General features: G+C 40.4%; 3 protein-coding genes and 2 non-coding genes across 6 annotated transcripts; 3 read left to right on the top strand and 2 right to left on the bottom strand.

Moving 5' to 3' along the window:
* The first annotated feature begins 1,728 nt into the window (after positions 1-1,728).
* gpr180 (G protein-coupled receptor 180) lies at positions 1,729-6,316 on the top strand. Of its 2 annotated transcripts, none has more exons than XM_029840781.1 (10): positions 1,729-2,003; positions 2,432-2,578; positions 2,677-2,771; positions 3,737-3,839; positions 3,973-4,153; positions 4,579-4,628; positions 4,739-4,896; positions 5,292-5,489; positions 5,578-5,655; positions 5,750-6,316. In XM_029840781.1, exons 1-10 carry the CDS (start codon positions 1,865-1,867, stop codon positions 5,903-5,905), a joined length of 1,305 nt encoding a protein of 434 aa, XP_029696641.1. In that variant the 5' UTR covers positions 1,729-1,864; the 3' UTR covers positions 5,906-6,316. The 2 variants fall into 2 exon arrangements, with proteins under 2 accessions (XP_029696641.1, XP_029696640.1); XM_029840780.1 differs by having other exon boundaries at positions 3,734-3,839.
* Positions 6,317-7,182: 866 nt separating this feature from the next.
* On the bottom strand, positions 7,183-7,264 carry trnas-cga (transfer RNA serine (anticodon CGA)). Its single transcript has one exon. It is a non-coding gene; the product is annotated as a tRNA-Ser (tRNA).
* Positions 7,265-9,216: 1,952 nt separating this feature from the next.
* trnaq-cug (transfer RNA glutamine (anticodon CUG)) lies at positions 9,217-9,288 on the bottom strand. The gene has a single exon. It is a non-coding gene; the product is annotated as a tRNA-Gln (tRNA).
* Positions 9,289-10,205: 917 nt separating this feature from the next.
* On the top strand, positions 10,206-16,131 carry LOC101077408 (histone-arginine methyltransferase CARM1-like). The gene is made up of 13 exons (XM_011606047.2): positions 10,206-10,392; positions 10,679-10,781; positions 11,018-11,143; positions 11,236-11,348; positions 11,698-11,802; positions 12,112-12,168; positions 13,138-13,315; positions 13,411-13,501; positions 14,262-14,343; positions 14,471-14,550; positions 14,885-14,974; positions 15,363-15,500; positions 15,907-16,131. The coding sequence occupies exons 1-13, from the start codon at positions 10,315-10,317 to the stop codon at positions 16,016-16,018; spliced, it is 1,353 nt and encodes a 450-aa protein (XP_011604349.1). The 5' UTR covers positions 10,206-10,314; the 3' UTR covers positions 16,019-16,131.
* Positions 16,132-16,399: 268 nt separating this feature from the next.
* Positions 16,400-19,531, top strand: cnot9 (CCR4-NOT transcription complex subunit 9). Its single transcript, XM_003966399.3, has 8 exons — positions 16,400-16,588; positions 17,333-17,512; positions 17,598-17,713; positions 17,789-17,898; positions 18,494-18,603; positions 18,691-18,789; positions 18,887-18,978; positions 19,086-19,531. Exons 1-8 carry the CDS (start codon positions 16,571-16,573, stop codon positions 19,252-19,254), a joined length of 894 nt encoding a protein of 297 aa, XP_003966448.1. The 5' UTR covers positions 16,400-16,570; the 3' UTR covers positions 19,255-19,531.
* The last annotated feature ends 646 nt before the right edge of the window (positions 19,532-20,177 follow it).

The following is a 20,177-nucleotide window of genomic DNA, read 5'->3' as shown; positions in this document are numbered from 1 at the left end:
ATAATAACCCTCAACAGTTGTAATAGGGGCTATTTTGCATCCTCAAGTTCCAGTAATCACGATTTTAAAACCCAGTCCACGTCCTGATTAAAACAAAGTAAATGCGACTTTTAAATAAATCGTGTATAACTATGATTTCGCTGCGAGATCTCCGAATCATGTTGCAGAGACGTTTGGCGAAATTTCTGCCACTGATTTTATTGTTGGTGTTATGTGAGATCTTAGATGACCAGTCTGTTATACGAAGTATAGCCATTATGTCGATTACCCTTATTACTCAATAGATAATTCATGCGTTTAAGAGACTGCAAAATACTACATTACATCTACCATTAATAATAATAAATCACGTGATTCTTTGAGAAATCATTACATCTTTTCTGATAGTAATGGCCTCTAAGCCAAGTGACAGAGGCACAAATGACCACTTCAGGCCCAACTTCCAGCAGCAAACGTCACGAAGCTGCAGTGCAGGTTTGGAGAAAGTGCCACTATGCCTGGGATATACAGTGTGACATTTGGCGCAGACAGGGGACATCGCTCACATATATAAAGCTCAAGGCTTCAGAATGAACTGCTGTCATCAAAAAACGAAATAACTTTGTACACAGCTTCATTTCAACCCCATTTCCAGCGCTCCAATCCGCTGTCAGCAGCGTTTTTGCGGGTTTACAACCTCGAAACCCCGCATAGTATTCCACCAGAGCTCCAGAGTCAGGACAGCCCCGGCGTCTCAGCGGAATAGCAAACAAAGTTTGCAATCTGCCAAGTACACTTTAGGCTCCCTGTAAGTGTACCTATCAGCGCATTTTATCAAGTATACATTAGAAGGGAAATGTATGGACCTGAGACTACTAGGTATGCCACAATGCTTCACCTCGCCAGCGGGAGCAGCGGGAAAATATGTACTCTAAATTTACAAGTCCGTGCCTGCTGAGACGAGAGGAAAAAAAACATCTTTGCGACAGTCACGGGCTGTTTGCGGCAATGTTGACACGTTGGAAATGGGTGGGACGTATTGTCGCGTGGAGCGCCTTTCTTCTTGTCATTGGTTGTCATTTTATGGCGGACTTCTTGATTGTGCAAATCAAATGTCCATCAGATTGTTGGTACCGCCCATAAGAGAGGACAGCGTTTGGCAGCGGCGTCAAGGGACCTACTAGAGATACGTAACTTCTGAAAAGAAATTTCAAAATAAATTGTCTAATTTGTTCTTCCTGAATCTTAAGCGAATCTTTAAGTTTTCTTGTTCTCTTGTTCTCTTTATAGTTCTTGTTACAGTTTTATAGTTTTATAGTTCTTTTCGTTGATACACACTCTTTTCCCCCATAGAAACGAAGACATCTATAAATCACAAAGGTATATAAAAACATAAAATACCCCGATAAACACTACCAACATATGTCAGATATATATTTTTTTATTAATCGTCATCAACAACATTAGTTCCCGTGACATCATTGTTTGACACAATGTAGGTCTCGTTAGTGAAACCGAAGTCTATTATTATGATTCATGTGGTGAATAATTTTGCTTTTATTATTATTAATATTATTAATAATAATTATTATATAATAATAATAATTATTAATATTATTAATAATAATAACACGAATATAATTAATAGTTGTTTCTATATCAGCCGTTTCTTTTCCCTTTTTTGTATTTGTTTGTGTTAGGAACACAAATCTCGATAAAACGCACACAAAAATGCTTTAACTTTTAGACCGGAAGCAGCAGATTTCTAGTCTGCTGCTAGATGAGTCTGTTCACTTGACGCTTGGTTTACTTCTGCCTTCGTGGCTCATTGGACTCGTTTGCTAACATGTATTAGGATAGATCGTTAAAAAGACGCGAGGTGAAAATGTCGCCTGTGTTGGCAGCTTTATTAACTGTAATCCTGTTTAGTCCGGGGGCTCATGGAAAAACTATAACGGGATATTTTAGGAGCGAGTCGGCGAGACGCCAGAACGGCCAGTACATCACCAGATTCATGTACCAAGGTAATGTTAACGATGGCGATAAAGAAGAGGAGAGTGTGGTCGTGATGATGCACAGTGAAGTTGCCATGTGAAAACGTGTTTATTCAAATCATTCAATCACAAGATTCACGATTTGTGATTATACTAGTGATTAATCCAGTATTTCTGTACTCCCAGTGCCTTGCCCTTCCCTTTCCTTCCTACAGACTTTATTCATCATCATAACATTTGTTTTACAAATGCCTTTTTTTTTAAACCGGTTTATTAATATATATACAATATGCACTCATCTCATTGCAGCATTTGTCAAAGAATGAATGAATGTTGCTGTTGTCAAGACAGCAGACCTTTTAAAATTGTAATTAAGATGTGACATTATTAAAACATGTCAGTTAGTAGTTTAAAATGCCGCACTGAAAGTACACATTGTGCATGTTGATCTTTGTCAGGGGGTAGTGGTGGTCTTTTGGTGTGCCAGCTCCAGAACCCATCTTTGGCCACAGAGAAGGAGTCCAGGTTGCTGCTGTACCAGAACCTGGAATCAGACCTGGACAATCTGAGCTGCACGGAAAAGCTTGCCAAAGCCCAGTTCGCCAGTAAGAACCCAGTGTGGATGCAGTATTGCCGTCAAAATATCAGTATTTTACTGTGTGTTTGGCCTCTTCTAACCCACTCATCACCCCTCCCCCTGCAGTCTCTCTAAGTGCTGAAGAACACAACCAAACAATCCCTCATCAGTTTTCACCTACAGCCTGGAAGGTTGTCTATGCTGACAGGTACACGTGCCAGGTAAAGAGCTGTCGAGTTGGCTTTGTCTAAATGTTTGATCCTTGTGGATGTGAAAAAAGTAAATTAGCAAATCAGAAATTTCGTGTGTTCCCCAAAATTAAAGTTGATAAAGAAATGGCATGATATTTATTAGATTACTACATTGCAAATATATATATATGAATAGTTATGAACAGGCCCACCTTTTGTCTTTACCTAATGCATTAAAAGAGGGCCCAACAAATTGGTTCTCTGGATCTCTTATATCCTTTCGCCTGAAACTTGACACTTCCTGGAACTTCACATTTGCATATTTTAAAGTCTTCTGGTTGTAACAAGCCCAGACCCAACAATAAGCGTTGAATACAGATGGGTTCCGTGCTTCTCGTTAGCAGTTTCAGTGCTGACAGCTCTCATTAGTTGACAACTGCTGCATCACTCATTAATGCGTGCGTGCGTAAGATTAAAGTCATTGCTCTTCCGCACCGTTTCACCAAGTCTCACAAAAAATCACACTATTACATTTTAATCTCTCCCAATTCAACAAGCCCAGACAGAAAAACCTGAAATGTCTGGTTATTATTGTATTTTTTATTATATTATTTTCATATGTATACTTTATTTAGTGTCGAATTTCAAACAAATAGCAAATGTTTGAGTGAACCTCTGACGGGTTTGTCTGCGCTTGTATTGCGAAGGGGGAGCTGTGGCCAATTATGCTTAGGGCCCCCTAATGAATAGCAGCAGCCCTGTTCTCCATCTTCTTTATAAAATCACTCTTTACCAAATAAAAAATACGCTTTTAAGCGAATAAAGTTGTTGGGCTACAGAATAGAGTAATACTAATACAGCACTGCTAATACTTCTTCAGTCAAATTCTTTAACCAATCTGACGTTCCATTGTTTTTGATGTGTCGTTTATACCTTAAATGTTAAAAAAAAATGTGATTCTAAAAGTTTTTTTACTCTTTCTGTCTGTCCAGCAGAGTGCAGTGATTCCATCACACGCCGACCTAACTTTTACTGTCTTGCTATTTAATGCCGACTCGGCCGGAAATCCTCTGGAGCACTTCAGCGCCGAGGAAGCGGGTCAGTCCAAAAATAACCCTCGATTTCATCCACTGTCAGATAGGGGGCCACTAACTGATTTTGCAGCGCTGTCTGCATCCACCGCGTTAAATATTTAAGTGATCAAAAATGTCTTCCACTGTTGTTTTCTCAGGTCTCCAAACATTCTACTTCCTGCTGCTGCTGGCCTACTTCATTGCCTGCTGTATCTACGTGCAGCCTCTGTACCAGGCCCTGAGGAAAGGAGGACCCATGCACATGGTCCTCAGAGTACTCACCATGGCACTGGCGCTGCAGGGCTGCTCGGCTCTGTGCAACTACATTCACCTGGCCAGGTAGATTCCTGGGAAAAAAAATCTAGTATTAAGGAAAATAATCTACTGTCTGTGTGAGGAGACTTCAGTTATAGTCAGAAACTGTAACTCGCATAAACTTAAAAAAAAAAAGGTCCACATCATCGTTGTTATCCATTAACATCTGTGAAGGTTCTCAATCATCCTGGTCTATCTCTGGTAGTTGAACTATATGAATTACCATCCATTAATGTTATAGCAAACCAGGAAGTACAGTAACGACAGCTCATCCATACCATCATCTTTCTGGTCAGTGAAGAGTTTTCAAGTTTTATGGCAGGATTTATTTCATCCCAACTAAAATACTGAGTTAGATTACTAATCTTTACACATCATTGTGATGAAATGACCTAAAACCTAAAAACATATGCTGTTGTGCTTGCTGAGACCTCTCTTGTGCTCTGCAGGTATTCCAGAGATGGCGTGGGTATCCCTGTGATGGGCAGCCTCGCAGAATGTATGTTCATCTGTCCTTTAAGCCTGTCTTTATCATTTATCTGAAGCTACATGTAGTCAGAAGAGGTTTGGGTAAGAAATAATTGTTGGTTCCTCCTGTCTCTGGTGCAGTCTGGGATATGGTATCGCAGGTGTCCATGCTGTATATGATCCTGAGCCTGTGCATGGGCTGGACTCTGAGCCGCAATAGGAAGTCCCAAACCAGACCTCTGCAGTGGGAGCAGACTCCAGCCTCCACGGCCGTTGCTGTGAGCGGCGTCATCACTCAGGTATGCTGGATCACTTAAAAAATGACAGAAGAGGTTGGTTTTTTTTAAAAATGTAATCCACAAACAAGGTAACTTTCTAAACTCAATAAATGTTTAGTAACCGAAGATAATCAGACCTTTCATGTTTGACATGTTTAGATAATGAATGTGGCCAGAAATTTGGATTCTGTATTGAAAATTATAGATTGAAAAAAAACATGTTCACATTTCCTCCACTGACATTTGCTTAGAAATGTTCTAATACCCCCAAATTCCTTATTTTACTTTAATTACTTTTATAAAAAAGACAGCCAAACACACAAAAACTAGAAACACTACCGGTCTTTTCTTTTTTTTTAAATGCCCAAACAGCATGTAGATATATATATATGATATCTGCCTGCTGTGGTTTTCAGGGTGTGCTACTGCTATGGGAGCAATATTCCGAGTCGGAGAGTGAGCATCACAGCTACCACTCACAGCAGAGTCTGGCTGGACTCCTCCTCATGGCGCTCAGAGTCCTGCTGGCCCTCCTGCTGGCCTCTGTCCTTTACCAGATCATCTCCACTGAAAGGAGCACTCTGAAGAGGGACTTCTACCTCTGCTTCACCAAAGTAAGCTGCACGCTCTCCACACTACTGCCCCGCCCCCCTGTTGCTGGCGAAGTGCTCATGTGTGCAATCTTCGTTGTGTCTTGTCCAGGGATGCTTCCTGTGGTTTCTCTGTCACCCCATCCTTTTCCTTACATCAGTCATCTTCAACCAGCACCAGAGGGAAAAGGTTCGAACATGCACACCCACCAGTTCCATGTCTGGAATGGTAGAGTTTGTTGAGTTTGGTCCCCCGATGGCTCTAATAATTTCTCTCCCCATAGGTTGTGACTATCGGTGTGATCCTCTGCCAGTCGATCTCCATGGTGATCCTCTACCAGCTCTTCCTCTCTCGTTCTCTCTACTGGGAGGTCTCTGCTCTCTCCTCTGTGTCTTTGCCACTCACCATGTCCAGAAGCAACCACAGGGGGCGCTATTGAAGCTAACACACTTTGGTCAATCATGCCTCAGTGTTACACGTAGCCACATTGGTGGCAGAGAGACCTGGTAAACAGGAAGACGTACTGAAACGCAGCACATGCTGTTTCCTGGAAGAATCAAGAAGATAAAGAAAAAGAAGGTGGTCACATGACTAAAAGATGGACAAGTGTGATACAAGTGTGACAAGGACAGCAGTTGTGTAGTTACAAATGCAGCAGCTGAGGTAAATGTTAAATGGTACATCAAAAGGAGTGAAAACTCAATGACTTTACTGTGATGATGCTACACCACTGATAGGTAGTTCTCCAGGGATGTTATGTAGGCAGAAAGGTCACTTCTGCTAAAATATATCCAGGTTCCACGGAGAAATTCTCAAAGTAGATAAACTGAATCTAAATAAACAAATTAGACAAAAATGAAATCTCTTTGCTCCTGTAGTAAAAATCTGTTCAACTATGTGTGCCGCTGTTGGTCTTCCAGTCACTTGTGCAGATCTGGGCTGTAGGGGTAGCACAGTCACTTCCACTAGGAATCCCAAGACTTTACCAGGTGTTACTTAGAAACAGCCCCGATCTATTTGTCAATTCCCAGATCCTTTCCTTCCTCACTCATTAATTTGATCCTGAGATACTTGAACTCCTCTACCTCGGGCAGTCCTCTCTGACCTGGAGGGATAATCCAACCTTTTCTGAATGAGGTTCATTGCTTCTGATTTACAAACGTTGATCTTATTCACACTCTTTTGCCAGCTGAAGGTCAGTGATACAATATAGGTGTAGGGGATGGCCCTTGGTAAGGAGCCATCTACCCCCATATTCCTGGAGTGACCTCTGCCCCTACATGTAGGCCTTTTCATAAGCCTTTTCCTGATCTACAAAACCGGATAAGCAAACTCCTTTTTGCTTCTAACGAGATAATTAATTAATGATAGTCCGTTATTGATAAACCTGATGCCTTTTCCTGTGTCATACTGCCGCCTTGTGACTCAACACTGTAAAAATGTCTATATTCTTAGTTAAGTTTCACTTTCGTTTTTTTAAACGGCAAACGAGCACCTAGCTCCTGCTATACTTTAATCTTGTGTTATGTATGCTGTGAAATAACTGTTCTGTTCCTAGGCCATCAAGGTGTATTTCCGTTATTTATTTATTTTTAATATATTAACATTTGAAAACGTATCAAATTGACAAAATAATTGTTTTTGCATTGATCGTGGTACGGCCCTAAAACACATTTGGAAAAAGAATGGTATGTCGTCTATGAAAAAGGACAAAAACGTCACGAACAGGATTCGAACCTGTGCGGGGAAACCCCATTGGATTTCGAGTCCAACGCCTTAACCTCTCGGCCACCGTGACTACGTTTTCCCGCCAGTAAGTGGCTCTTAAATAATTCTACCGAGGGGTATGTATTCGTTCTTTTTTGGATCAATGTCTGTTAAACTAAAACATTAAACTAAAACATTTCGATTCGAGTCATAAACAATACAAAAACAGATTCTAACGCAACTCTGCCGAGCGAAAATGCGAAAACACTTCACAGATACGTCACACAGACACAACGTTCCAATTGGCCTATCTCAACAAAACCCACCTTTTCAGGAAACACCAATAATAGCTGTGTGGCTATCTAAGACGCAGTAAAAATGATCAACTGGAAGGTAAAATGTGCAGCTTTATTGAATCGATGTTGTCAGTTCAGTACGTTTTAATGATTGTATTATTATTATTATTATTGTATTGGGTTGTGTATGGTAAACGTATAACGTTGATTTAGCTCAAACTTTGCCAAACAGCTAACTCCACATGAAACTGAAGGTTACACTACAGTTGTAAAACACACACAAATGTGTCTACAGCCAAGCTAGAATAGCACTGTTTCTGTCTTGGTATGAAAATATGAAGAAGTATGTTATTACTCATAATTTTAATGCATGTCTACGTGTTAAATCTGTGTAGCTGGAAATGCATGGGTTGCAGCTGTTTGACTATTTAACATTCCGTCTTGTCGTCTCCACTATAAACAGCTGGTGAAGGCGAAGCAGCCAAGAATAGTCTAGTCAAATTTATTAGAACAGTATTTTGAAATAGTAAGTGCTTCGGGATAGGCAAATAATTATTGTTTCTGTATTTAAATTGGATGTTAATGACTTTTACATGCACTACTAAAGGTCTTCATAAAATGTTTCATTCAATTGCAATAAAAATTCTGTTTTGGTTACCATGGATGTTAAAAATAATGTAATGCCACTTCATTGCGTCTTATTCCTCTTTTTTACAGGCTTTGGACAATGTCCCTGTCCTCCTCTACATCTTGGCCTTAAAGACGCTCCTGCTGTGTTTAGCATTTGCTGGGGTCAAGATCTACCAGAACAAGAAAGAAGAGGAGGCCCTAAAAAAGAAGCAACAAGAAAAGAGAAGACTTGCCCAGCAGACACAAGAGCTCCTTGACAACCTGAAGCAAGATTGAGAGCTGATGCTTTCACATGGAACGGTACTGAAGCATTAATTTCAAAATGAAAATGTATGATGAATTGTAAGATCAGATTGTAAGACCCATGTTTATATTGTTTTTTTCTCCAGAGGAAACAGAGAAAATAAGCGATGAGCCACCATGACAGTCAGACTACAGGCAGTCCTTTTGAGGGACCGGCTAAAAATAATTTTGTATACCGTCAGAAATCATGAGTTTTCCTGAGACTATTTGTCTCAATGGAGATACAATGGCATACAGTTTGTATGTTCCACCTCTGAACTTTCTACTTGGTGTCATTCATTCATTGTTCAGTCACTCATTAGGCTGACGTATGTTTTTTAATCTTATGTATTTATTAGTAAATAAAGGAATTTGTTTCACATGTTCCTTCTTCTGCATTCATTATATAATGGGAGAGAGTTCACATTAAATGTGTCCTATGTCCCTTCAAGGTCCATTCCCTACTTTTGGACTGTTAAAATGAGTTTCTGTATCTGGTTGTTAAAGGGCAGTTGTACTGTTCTAAAACGGAACAGTTAAATTTAAGATAACCATGTTTAATGTTGTGTATATTAAATCATCACCCAACACTTTCTCTTCGTTAAAAATTCAAAATGTGTGTTTTATGCATTTTATTACCTACACCAAAAAGGAAAAGATCAAGTAGAGAGATGTTTTTGATCTGCTGCAGGGCATGGCACAATAATATAAATGAGTTATTATCTAATATTATTTCTATATATTTTATTATTAATCTTTTTTTTTTTAATCATAAGATATTTTGACGTCATTTTAGAAAAAGTGTTTTATTTTCTCGTCGTGAGCAACATAAGGAAGGTTCCACCGAGATTTGAACTCGGATCGCTGGATTCAGAGTCCAGAGTGCTAACCATTACACCATGGAACCTTGTACGTGCGTCCATGTGTCCCATAGTCATAGATTGTTAACTATACTATGTCTATAATCGTTAAACGTTCTTTTTTGTTTCAGGCTCTTTTTGAGTAGGGTGTCTCTGCGGACCGACAGGCAACAGTTTCACGCTCTTTAAAATCCGTGTTTGCTTACTGCCACCTTCCGGTCATCTTTCGCAATTATTCATCCATATTCTTTTTGGTCGTCCAGTGAGTAGAGGTCAAAAATGTCAAGATTTCTTTCCTCCCACCTAAACTCTCTACATACCTCAAAATGTTTCTCTCATCACCATTCCCAGTTTCCTCATCAATTTCCTTCCTTCACTATATTGCCTGCATACTACGCATACCACACATGTTCTGTTGGTTCCGGTTCGTGACGATACTCACATAATCCAGTTGGATGTGCTCTTTTTAAGCTTTTCTGTGTGGAGTTTGCATGTTTATCCTGTGTCAGCGTGGGTTCTCTTCAGGTTGACAGCTAAGCTCCTACCCTCCAAATACTTTAATTTGAGGGAATGTCACCTGGGATTTTGTAATGCTGCACTGAATCTTGTTTATCATTATGTTGCTTAAAGAGATATACAAGAAAAAGACTATATAAATCAACATTATGGGTGTTTTCATAAATGTGCAAGTCGCCCATGATGCTGTCTGCAGGGATGCATACTCATACAATCATGAAAGCTGACAACAAGACTGACTTGCTTTTTTTTTCTTTAATAAAAAAACTTTATTTAATTAGCTGCTGTGCTGTTTACAGTAATGCTTGTCTGTGCTATTTTAACAGGTATATTCATCCAGTAGATACAGTTGTGATGATGGCCAAATGAGGTAAGCTCAAGTTCTTTGATATGTCTAAGCTGAGTGACATTATGTATTGCTGACAGCTCAGACGGGCAGGAAAGTGTTGTCGTTTTTTTCTTTAATCAGTTCTCAATCTCTCCTCCCCTTTTCTTTCACCTCCTCCCCTCTGCTCCCCCGTTGTCCCTCAAAGATCGGCCTCCTCTCACTCTGCAGAATGGAGGAGAAGAGCAAGGAGCCTCAGCGATTCTCTGTCAGGGTCTTCACGCTGCAGGAGGAGCAGTGCAAAAAGGAGGTGACAATGGAATTGTTTTGCCTGAGAACGGTCAGAAGTAAAATGTCAGCTACTTTGAAGTAGCTGAATGTTTGCATGGTGATAGTTCTGATATAAATCTTTAAGCCTAGTTCTTGTTTGTCTGAAAGAGCAGAAGTGGGTTTCAGTGAAACTAAAAACCATAATGGATCCCTGTGTATGTCCACAATTTATGTTGTTGTTGCTGTCGTTATGCTAAAGCGCCATATGTCTGCACAAGGATTGGATGAGTGTGTTCTGTGTAATAAGTTTGTGTCATTTTGTGAAGGAGTTGCACATCCCAGAGGAGGTGAGAAGGGTGACAGCAGAGAAAGAGGTAAATCTGTACCTCACCACACAAAAAGGGGCTCAGCAGCTTAAACTGCAAGACGGTGAGCAGAGACATCTGATCTCATAGCGTCCCCTTTAGGATCAGGTTTAAAATCATTATGAAGCATGTTTCATAATTATTTTTATTTCATTGTGTGCATTGCAGGAACTCTTATTAATTAATTAATCTAATCTTTTAAGTAATTTCTTTTCAGTTATGTGGGGGTAAATTAATGTCATCTAGAAAAATAGAAGCCTTGTTTGCTGTCCAACTTTTGTTTGTCCAATTTATTTTCAGGCAACAGAACAGTTGTCCTCCAGCTCACTATTACCGCAGAGACGGGCCTCTGCCAGGTTGGAGGACAGTCTTTCCTGGTTACCGTTGGACACCTGAATTTTCTGTTGCGGTTCAAAAGTCCAGCAGGTTTGTGTCTTTTAGCAAAGCTAACTGCCTGGTTTGGTTTGTGTGCCTGTGAACTGCTAGGAATCTCAAGTTTGTAATGCTTGGATCACCAGATATGAAACGTTTCCAGCTATTATTGAGGAACAGTCCCGAAAGAAGCCGAAACCAAACTTCAAGGACAACAGTGTTTAAAACTTTGAAAAGTTCTCCTGCAGAGGGATACCAGGTCAGGAACTCAATCGCTGTAGTGAAATGAAGTTTAGAGGCAATGTTGAAGAGCATAAATGGCTCATTGTTGCTAGGAGACTGCCTTTAAACTGCCTTTAAAGTTTCAATTCAAGTGCATTCCTTGCACTAAGAAGACACTCTGAAATGAGAAATCTCATTCCTGAGTATAACTTTACTGGTCTTGATTGACAGCACACACGTTATCAGTCAATATACCTAAAGTACATCTATGAGTAAAAATTCGATACACTTTCATTGTTCTAGAACAGAATTTGGAGTATGAAAAAAAATAAATCTGCCTTCATTTGATGATGAAAACCACTGGAACTGTGTGTATTTGTGTGTAGTTCCACAGCTGTCTGCTGCAGCAGCAAACCCTTCTCCAAGACTCTCAGAGGATTAGCATCTACCAAAGAGCCATTTTAGCAAATGAGGTCGACTTCAGGGGAAAGGTGAGTCCCGGGTCGTCAGGGCGTCACTGGTCACGCACAGAGCAAGCAGAACTTTACAATCCCCAATCATCTTAAAGTGCATGTTTGTGGACTGTGGGAGTTTGACTATATTTAAAAGCAACATCTCATTGCACAAAAGAAAAGTTAATTACTCACATTTCCTGATCAGATAGCATCTGTTAGGAGAAAACCAGAGAGAGAATATCTGGACATTGTAAGAAAATCTGTCTCTGCTCCCCCCCTCTGCCTCGGTAGGTGGTTCTAGATGTGTGTTGTGGTTCTGGCATTCTGTCCTTCTTTGCCGTCCAGGCTGGAGCCACCAGAGTGTATGCTGTGGAGTCCAAACCCATGGCCCAATACACACAGGTCAGATTGGAAGCATTTTAAGTTTTTGTCATTCTGTTGTCACTATTGGAGCAGAAGGACTTGTGTGGATGAATCAGAAGCGCTACTTTAGTTAGTGTTAAGGTTTTAACACACACCCACCTACACAGAGTACATACATCACATGCAGAGCGTGGCATTCTGGAAAGTTAATGGGTTGCAGCAACATCTGGCCTAGAGTTCAGCAGGGCTGCAGAGAGTTGCTCAGGATTTAAATATTATGTTCTTTCAGAGGGATTTCCAACAGTTTCTTTAGTTAAAACATGGCTAAAACTGGTGCAATTCAATGTGAAATGATTGTTTTCAGATAAAATGGTAGTTTTCATTGGCAACGTCTCTCAGAATAAAAACCGGAGACTGTATATCCTGAGGATCGTTTCTGAGAAGTAAGCCATTGCAATAAACACAAACAAACAGTGGAGAATTGTCAGTTGCCTTTCTCTTCAGTGATAGATGCACGCTGGATGAAGGTGCATGATTGAGAATTAAAACAAGTGCCTATTGTGTTTGTTCCACTAAGAAATATGCAGGACAGAAACATGGAATGAGTTAAGTCCAGACACATTTTAGAATTATTATTAAATTCCTCTCATGCCTTTAAATGTGCTTATTTAAACTCTACACACAAGCACCTCTGATTGATTTGAACACAGTTTCCATCTTCCTAAAAAAACCTACGCATCTAGTAGTAATACAAGGTTACATGACACAGTACGATGCTTTATGATGACCACAATGTAATCAGCGCTTTCTTGGCCCAATTTCATTTCCTGAAATTGTTAAAATCCATCTAAATTAATGGAATATTTCTTTGCTACTTTTGCTACCAGATAGACAAACAAATGCCAGCTGTCACAAAACATCCTGTATGTTCAAAAATGATAAATAAAAATGACTTTGTGCAATTGCGGGGACTAGAAAAGGGGTGTTAATCTTCTCCAATACCTGTAGATCCTGGTGGACAGTAACTGTCTCTCTGAACGGATCACTGTCCTGGAGGGGGAGGCGGAGGAGGTGATCTGCCCAGACATGGTAGATGTCATCATCTCAGAGCCAATGGGATACATGTTGCTTGGCGACACACTCATGGGCAGCTTCATGCACGCCAGGAAATGGCTCAAACCCAACGGTAGGAGAAGTTTACAAGCGCAGAACTGTTTTTCTCCATCTCGTCCTTTTCTAATTGTGTTGGAACTGATCGTTTTTTGCAAATTCTCTCTCCAGGTCTGATGTTTCCATCCAGTGCTGATATCCATCTGGCTCCCTTCAGTGACGAGCAGCTCTACACTGAACACTGCGCGCGAGCTAGCTTCTGGTCTCACACACACAAACATACACAAATCATAAATACATGCATGAGGACGCAAACACACTGACGGCCTGTATCAGTGGCAAGGTCTGCTTCCTGCCAGCTGCAAAACCCTCCGCTTGACTTCAGTTCTGACTCATTCAGAGTCTAGACTGATATAGAGTGTGTGTGTGTGTGTGGGGGGGGGGGTTGCTTAATTCCACAATGCTGAATGCATGACAGATGTTTTTCTGTTGTTTCAAAAGTATGTCCTACAAATCTTGTGTGTGTGTGTGTGTGTGTGTGTGTGTGTGTGTGTGTTTGTGTGTGTGTGTGTGTTTGTGTTGAGGAATGAAGATTAAATAGAAAACAATGTGCTTCAGGAACACGAGTCCCAATTAATTCTATGGCTCAGAACCATCCTCCCTCAGAAAACTACAACACCCTCATCATCTCTGCTCATTAGAAATCCTGGGTTTTTCTCTCATCTATTGCTGAAGAAGTGCTTTAACTTGGGGATGAGTAATTCTAAAGCAACAGTCATTATTCTATGAGAATTCCACACTAATGGTTGTAGGAGGAACAGGAACTTTTAGCATCATCATAGTTATGCTGCCATAGGTTTAGACTGCCAGAGACAGCAATATGTCTCCTCTCCTCTCCTCTCCTCTCCTCTCCTCTCCTCTCCTCTCCTCTCCTCTCCTCTCCTCTCCTCTCCTCTCCTCTCCTCTCCTCTCCTGTATAGATATTATATAGAACTGGCTCCTGTATATCTTTGTCTCTTCAGGCAGCAGAGAAGCTTCTATGGTGTTGACCTGGCAGCTCTTCACAGTCCTGTGGTGGATGAGTTTTTAAAGCAACCTATAGTGGTAGGTTGTGGGAAAACACCTTTATATCAACAGAACAAATTATATTTAAGTAAATTAACCAATTATTGAATTTAGTTTGGCAGGACAGGCCCAGCACCTTTATTGTGGAACTTTGATTGTCTTTCAGGATGCCTTCGACGTCCACATCCTGGTGGCCAGGTCTGTGAAGCACCGCATCAACTTTGTGGACGTTAAAGACCTCAACAGGTTGATTCTTTAGAGTAACGTGCACCCATTTAGGGATCTGAGCAGATTAAAAAACACATCAGTCTTTTGTTCACATTTGGATTTAAATTGACCCCACGTTGAAACCCTCAATTAGTAATTGTTAATTAATCCTGGAAATTGAAAGGATAAATAGGGACTGCTTCATTCTGTGAACAGTGTCCAGTGTTGACCTATTGTCCAAACGTTGAATAAAATCAAGCAATGCAGAAATAACAATTAGATGTTTTTGTACTTAAGGTAACTTAAAAAGATTCATGATTAACTCTTTGAAAGGAGAATTTGTTAATTATTAGATGCCCTTGTCACACCTCAGAATGGAGATTCCTTTTGCGTTCACACTGTTGCAGTCGGGTGTCGTCCATGGACTTGCCTTCTGGTTTGATGTGGCCTACGCAGGATCCAAGTATGAAGCATGCAAATTCACATTTACGACATCTAAAAGTGGTTTCAACCTAAACTCTATATTTACAGTGATAAAATGTCTTGAAAGTAGACTTGTCTGTGCCTATGGCCACCCTCTCTCCTCTGAATTTGTTTTACTTTTCTATTTACTGCGGACATTTGATCTGTCTCGTATATGTTGTAGTATGGAGGTAACAGGTCAGGGTGTGTTCAGAGTTGTGGTCACGCTGTTATTTAGCAAAATAATATTACGCTAATGTGCTGGAGAAGCTAAAGAAGAAAATATCAAACAGAACTTGAAATGTTTCATTGAAATTTGCTTTCATTGGCCTCTTTTAAGAGGTGTACAGACATTGTGTGATGCAGCCTGTGTGAACATATTCCTCCAGGGCGGTGGTGTGGCTGTCGACAGCTCCCAGCGAGCCCCTGACTCGCTGGTGTCAGGTCAGGTGTTTGCTTCAGGCGCCTCTGTTCGCCAAAGCAGGAGAAACTTTGTCTGGGAGGGTACTGCTGGCTGCCAACGACAGGTATGTCCAGGTATTTTATCTTACTCTGACAGATCAATTTTACAAATCAGAGGAGACCTCAAACGCATCGGTGATTCCTGCGCGTTAGAGAAGAAATGAAATGATGAGATGAAAGTGCTACTAAACGTCTCCTTAAAGAAGGAATATTTGAGGAATTACACGATGAGATTTTAATTAGACGAGAACAACTATCCGTTTTCAGATTTCCCAAGTTAAAATGAAAGAAAGCTGAAAATACCTGGGAGAGGAAAGCAATATGTTTGTATCGTGAACAGGATGGCCTTCTTCCTGAAAAGAAAGAGGAAATGCAAAATTCAAAACTTTAAACACGAGTTAGCATCTTAAAAGGAAAAGCATTGGGAATATTTGTAACTTTTTGTCTAACCTTATATTTTCCACATTACAGAGAGAGCTATGACATCCACATTAAAGCCACAGTAGACCAGTCAAACTTCACATCTGGAAACATCTTGGACCTCAAGAACCCTTTCTTCAGATTACACCTTATTCCCCCCTAAATTAAAATTACAAACTGAAATTCAGATATCAATGCAATTATTGTTGTTAATGAATTTTATAGACTATACATTTTTTTTAGATGCAAGATTAATCAAATAAAACATAAAATCATTAGTGTGGGATGTTCTTTTGTACTTATAGTATGTTTTGGTATTTGTGAGGATTTGGGGTATTTATTTGTTAGAAATATTATTATTAGTAGTACCGGTAGTAGTAGTAGGATTGTTGTTGTTATTATTATTGGACTTTTTACACCAAGAAAATGAGTTATTTGTGTACTAGCAGTTTTCCTAATCCACGTGTTTTATTTGTGTTCTATTTTTAGAGGTAAAATGACTTTAGTACTCATATTTTAAAATTGGATGATGTTGGTTGTGCTTTTAATTTGAAAGGGAAAGGGAAGTGTTTGGTAGCTATCGGTCATTGGAAGCTAGCGTAGCCCGATGTCTCTGTTTCAGCAAAGTAATTCTACTTCTGCACCATAGAATATTTGTAACCTGTGATATTATAATCAAAAGAATTTGGTGAATTTAACCTCGTCGTTACACAGAATGCTAGCTACAGGAGCAGTAAGTACATGGGATAATTATCCCTCTAAATCTATTTGCTAACCTCGGCTAACCTAGCTATTAGGCTATACTAGGTTAGCATGGTTGTTAAACACTCTTTCCGAAGTCATACTTGAGACAATACGTAAACTGCAAAGTTCACAGAAGCTAGATTCGGAAAGCTCCAGTTACACTACTTTACTGACTAATATACTGACTGAATGAAACATAATTAACTACGAAATAGTAATCTGGTAGTGTTATAAAGATTGCGCGTTTTCAGCCGTCTGCAACATTCCTGTTTACAATAGACCACGCTTTAGAACTACAACTGTGTTTTACACTCAAGAACAATTAAATATTTACTTGTAAAGCACCAAATGCGTTTAGGCACTAACAAAGAGCTTACAAGGACTAAAAGTCATTTGTACTTTGAATACCGGACCCACGTATTCAACTGAACCGTAATTCTAAATATGATTCTTTGAGACAGAATTTCTGCAAATTTAGAAAAAAAGCATAAACTGTTGTTGACTTGTTTTAGTAAAATTGTGTAGTTTGCAAACTTAAAGGCATCGTGTCTTTAAAAAAAATTGCATGTGGTTTCAAAGCGACCTAAATATATGCAGATTGTCATATTTTCCGTTTAAATATGCGGCTTTTTTTATTTTTGGCGCCATCGTTTGGCCTTAGATTTCATAGCAGCCATCGCTTTTACAGAAAAGATTTTACTGCATACATGTTCCACTTGTCTTTTGCTTGTAGGCTGTAACCACAGCGCTGGCCCAGGTGGATAGAGAAAAGATCTACCAGTGGATCAACGAGCTGTCCAGTCCTGAGACCAGGGAAAATGCCCTCCTGGAGCTCAGCAAAAAGAGGGAATCTGTGCCGGACCTGGCTCCCATGCTTTGGCACTCCTGTGGCACTATAGCGGCGCTGCTGCAGGTCACTGAGGGGCACGAACGTTGGCCATCTGCTTTATCTGCCCTTCTGCGCCTCACTGTTGTTGTTTTTGTGCGTGTGTTTGCAGGAAATTGTTAATATCTATCCGTCAATCAATCCCCCAACACTGACAGCACACCAATCCAACCGAGTTTGTAATGCACTTGCTCTCCTCCAGTGTGTAGCATCACACCCAGAGACAAGGTAGCCAGACGTCGATGCTGTTACGGCGCGTTCGTCCACCACCGATACTAAAATGGCAGGTTTGATCTTTTACAGGTCAGCTTTTCTGGCTGCACACATCCCGCTCTTCCTCTACCCGTTCTTACATACAGTCAGCAAAACAAGGCCGTTTGAGTACCTACGGCTCACCAGCTTAGGAGTCATTGGTAAGATCTGTTTCTCTTCTGTAGAATCTGTGGGGCGTTGGAAAGGTCCAGTGTTCCTCCAAGCCTGCCTTATTTACAACATATCATTCATAAAAGGACAGCAATACAATTAGTTGGTTTTTAAGGACCATAAGGAAAAAAGCAAAGGTTTTTTGATTGAATCATTTTCAGAATATAAGTTTGTTCTGGCCGATCTTACTGTGATGGTGTGTTAATGCTCGCAACCTTACAAAGTCCAAATCTGTGCACCCGAAGCTTTATTGATTCTTTATTTCTACATGGCAAAGTTTAATATCTAAAGATGTTACCTTTGATATTTCTCAATTTTCTCCTATTTTATATCTTGTCACCTTCTTAAAATAAACTAAACTGATCCAAGTCATGCTCTCTGTAGGCTAATAAGGCTAAAGGTGGAGAATCACAGCATGTAGGCAATTTTACCAGAGGTGGTCATTGGTTTAAGAAAGAAAGAATTGACTCCAAATTACAGCGGCACTTTTTACAGCTGAAAATATGTTAATCAAGAAGCAACTGAGCCATGGAATGTAAGAAAATCATTTCATCTGAGTTTGTTACTTTTCCTTGATATCCACAGGAGCTCTAGTGAAAACAGACGAGCAGGAAGTAATCAACTTCCTTTTGACAACAGAGATCATCCCTTTGTGCCTTCGCATCATGGAGTCCGGCAGTGAGCTCTCCAAAACGGTATTCTTCCTCTCGCTCACGGACAAAAGCTGGGTGGCACCGTCAGTACTGAAGGACCTCCTGTGCGTTGTGTATTTTGTGTTTCAGGTTGCTACCTTTATCCTCCAGAAGATTCTTCTGGATGACACAGGTCTGGCATACATCTGTCAGACTTATGAACGCTTCTCCCATGTTGCCATGATCCTTGTGAGTTGATCAAAATCTCCGTTTTAAGGAGAGTGTGTTGATGCCCCATTTCCACTGTATCAATGAGTTATTTTTGGCTCGCGGTTCTTTTTTTCAGGGTAAAATGGTCCTGCAGCTCTCCAAAGAGCCGTCAGCTCGTCTGCTGAAGCATGTGGTCCGCTGTTATTTGCGCCTCTCTGACAACTCCAGGTGGATTGAATGCTTTTAAACCAGTGTCAGATGATAATCAAGCAGGAAAAAGCTGCGAGCGGCGAGAGCAGCCACACTCCTGACCGTGTGTTTTGGTCCTTTTGCAGAGCCAGAGAAGCTCTGCGGCAATGCCTCCCCGATCAGCTCAAAGACACCACTTTTGCCCAAGTCTTGAAGGACGACACCACCACCAAGCGTTGGCTGGCCCAGCTGGTGAAGAACCTGCAGGAGGGACAGGTCACGGATCCCAGAGGCATCCCTCTTCCTCCTCAATGACGTCTCAACTCTCCTCAATCTTCTGAACTCGAAGAACACCAGCGCAGAACTGCCCAACAGCCGAGCCGTCAGTCATGGACACTGATGTTTTTATGAGAGACTGTAGACGGGAGAAAAGGCTGCTGCCTGATTATTTTTCTGAACAGATGTGCAAGCTGAGAGCCTGTGCTTCTGTGATTTGGTTCTAACGAATCCACAGTTTCCAAGAGTTTTTCTGCTTCTCCGTGTTCTATGTTACCTATTTTCAGAGCTACAATAAAGTGTTTCACAACAGACAGCAGAAGCACCTTTATCCAGCTGCGCTGACACTGTCAGCTCATTCATTACACGTTTACCCACTAGGTGGCAGTATTTACACTCTTGAAACCAAGTCTTTACCCACTAGGTGGCAGTATTTACACTCGAAACCACCGAGATCTGTATTGCACATTGAACCCTATAAGGGATCATTCTTTTTTTATTTTTAATAAAAGTTTAGCAATCAAATATCAAAATATACAGGCCTTTTATACAAAATCTGCAATGTCCCCATAAGCCACTCATTTTTACAAATGCATGCTTAACAAATGTCCTGGTTATCAGTTTTCCATTCTTTTAAGACATAGTTTGTCAACAAAACATACATTTCATTCTATATCTTAGGAGGAATCACTAAGGTTATTGTACTTAACTTGTCACAAAAGGTAAGCAAGTGTGAGTTTGGTAGAATTATACAATAACTATATGCTCCTTGACAAAGATACACTTGAAGACCTTGTCTATTTCCCTACAGCCTTGCATTTATTATGTATTATGCATTTGTGGGATGAGCAGCAGAACTGACGCTATGGGCTCAAGCCATTTAAAATGTGCCTAATCTCTACAAATGTTTAATATAAACGAATAATTCTGCCATTAACTTGGTGTTGTTGTTGTAACTTGGC

This window comes from Takifugu rubripes, chromosome 8 (assembly GCF_901000725.2).
Source record: "Takifugu rubripes chromosome 8, fTakRub1.2, whole genome shotgun sequence".
Classification (NCBI taxonomy): Eukaryota; Metazoa; Chordata; class Actinopteri; order Tetraodontiformes; family Tetraodontidae; genus Takifugu; species Takifugu rubripes.
Note: the sequence above shows the minus strand (reverse complement) of the source record. Positions and strands in the feature narration are given on the sequence as shown.

Coding starts and splice junctions, on each gene's coding strand:
- gpr180 (XM_029840780.1), top strand. CDS start 1,865: ATGTCGCCTGTGTTGGCAGCTTTATTAACTGTAATCCTGTTTAGTCCG. Junction 3,840..3,972: donor CTTCAGCGCCGAGGAAGCGG/GTCAGTCCAAAA, acceptor TTGTTTTCTCAG/GTCTCCAAACATTCTACTTC. Junction 5,656..5,749: donor ACCAGCACCAGAGGGAAAAG/GTTCGAACATGC, acceptor CTCTCCCCATAG/GTTGTGACTATCGGTGTGAT.
- LOC101077408 (XM_011606047.2), top strand. CDS start 10,315: ATGGAGGAGAAGAGCAAGGAGCCTCAGCGATTCTCTGTCAGGGTCTTC. Junction 12,169..13,137: donor CCATGGCCCAATACACACAG/GTCAGATTGGAA, acceptor CAATACCTGTAG/ATCCTGGTGGACAGTAACTG. Junction 14,551..14,884: donor GACGTTAAAGACCTCAACAG/GTTGATTCTTTA, acceptor GTCACACCTCAG/AATGGAGATTCCTTTTGCGT.
- cnot9 (XM_003966399.3), top strand. Junction 17,513..17,597: donor CTATAGCGGCGCTGCTGCAG/GTCACTGAGGGG, acceptor GTGTGTTTGCAG/GAAATTGTTAATATCTATCC. Junction 17,899..18,493: donor CACCAGCTTAGGAGTCATTG/GTAAGATCTGTT, acceptor TGATATCCACAG/GAGCTCTAGTGAAAACAGAC.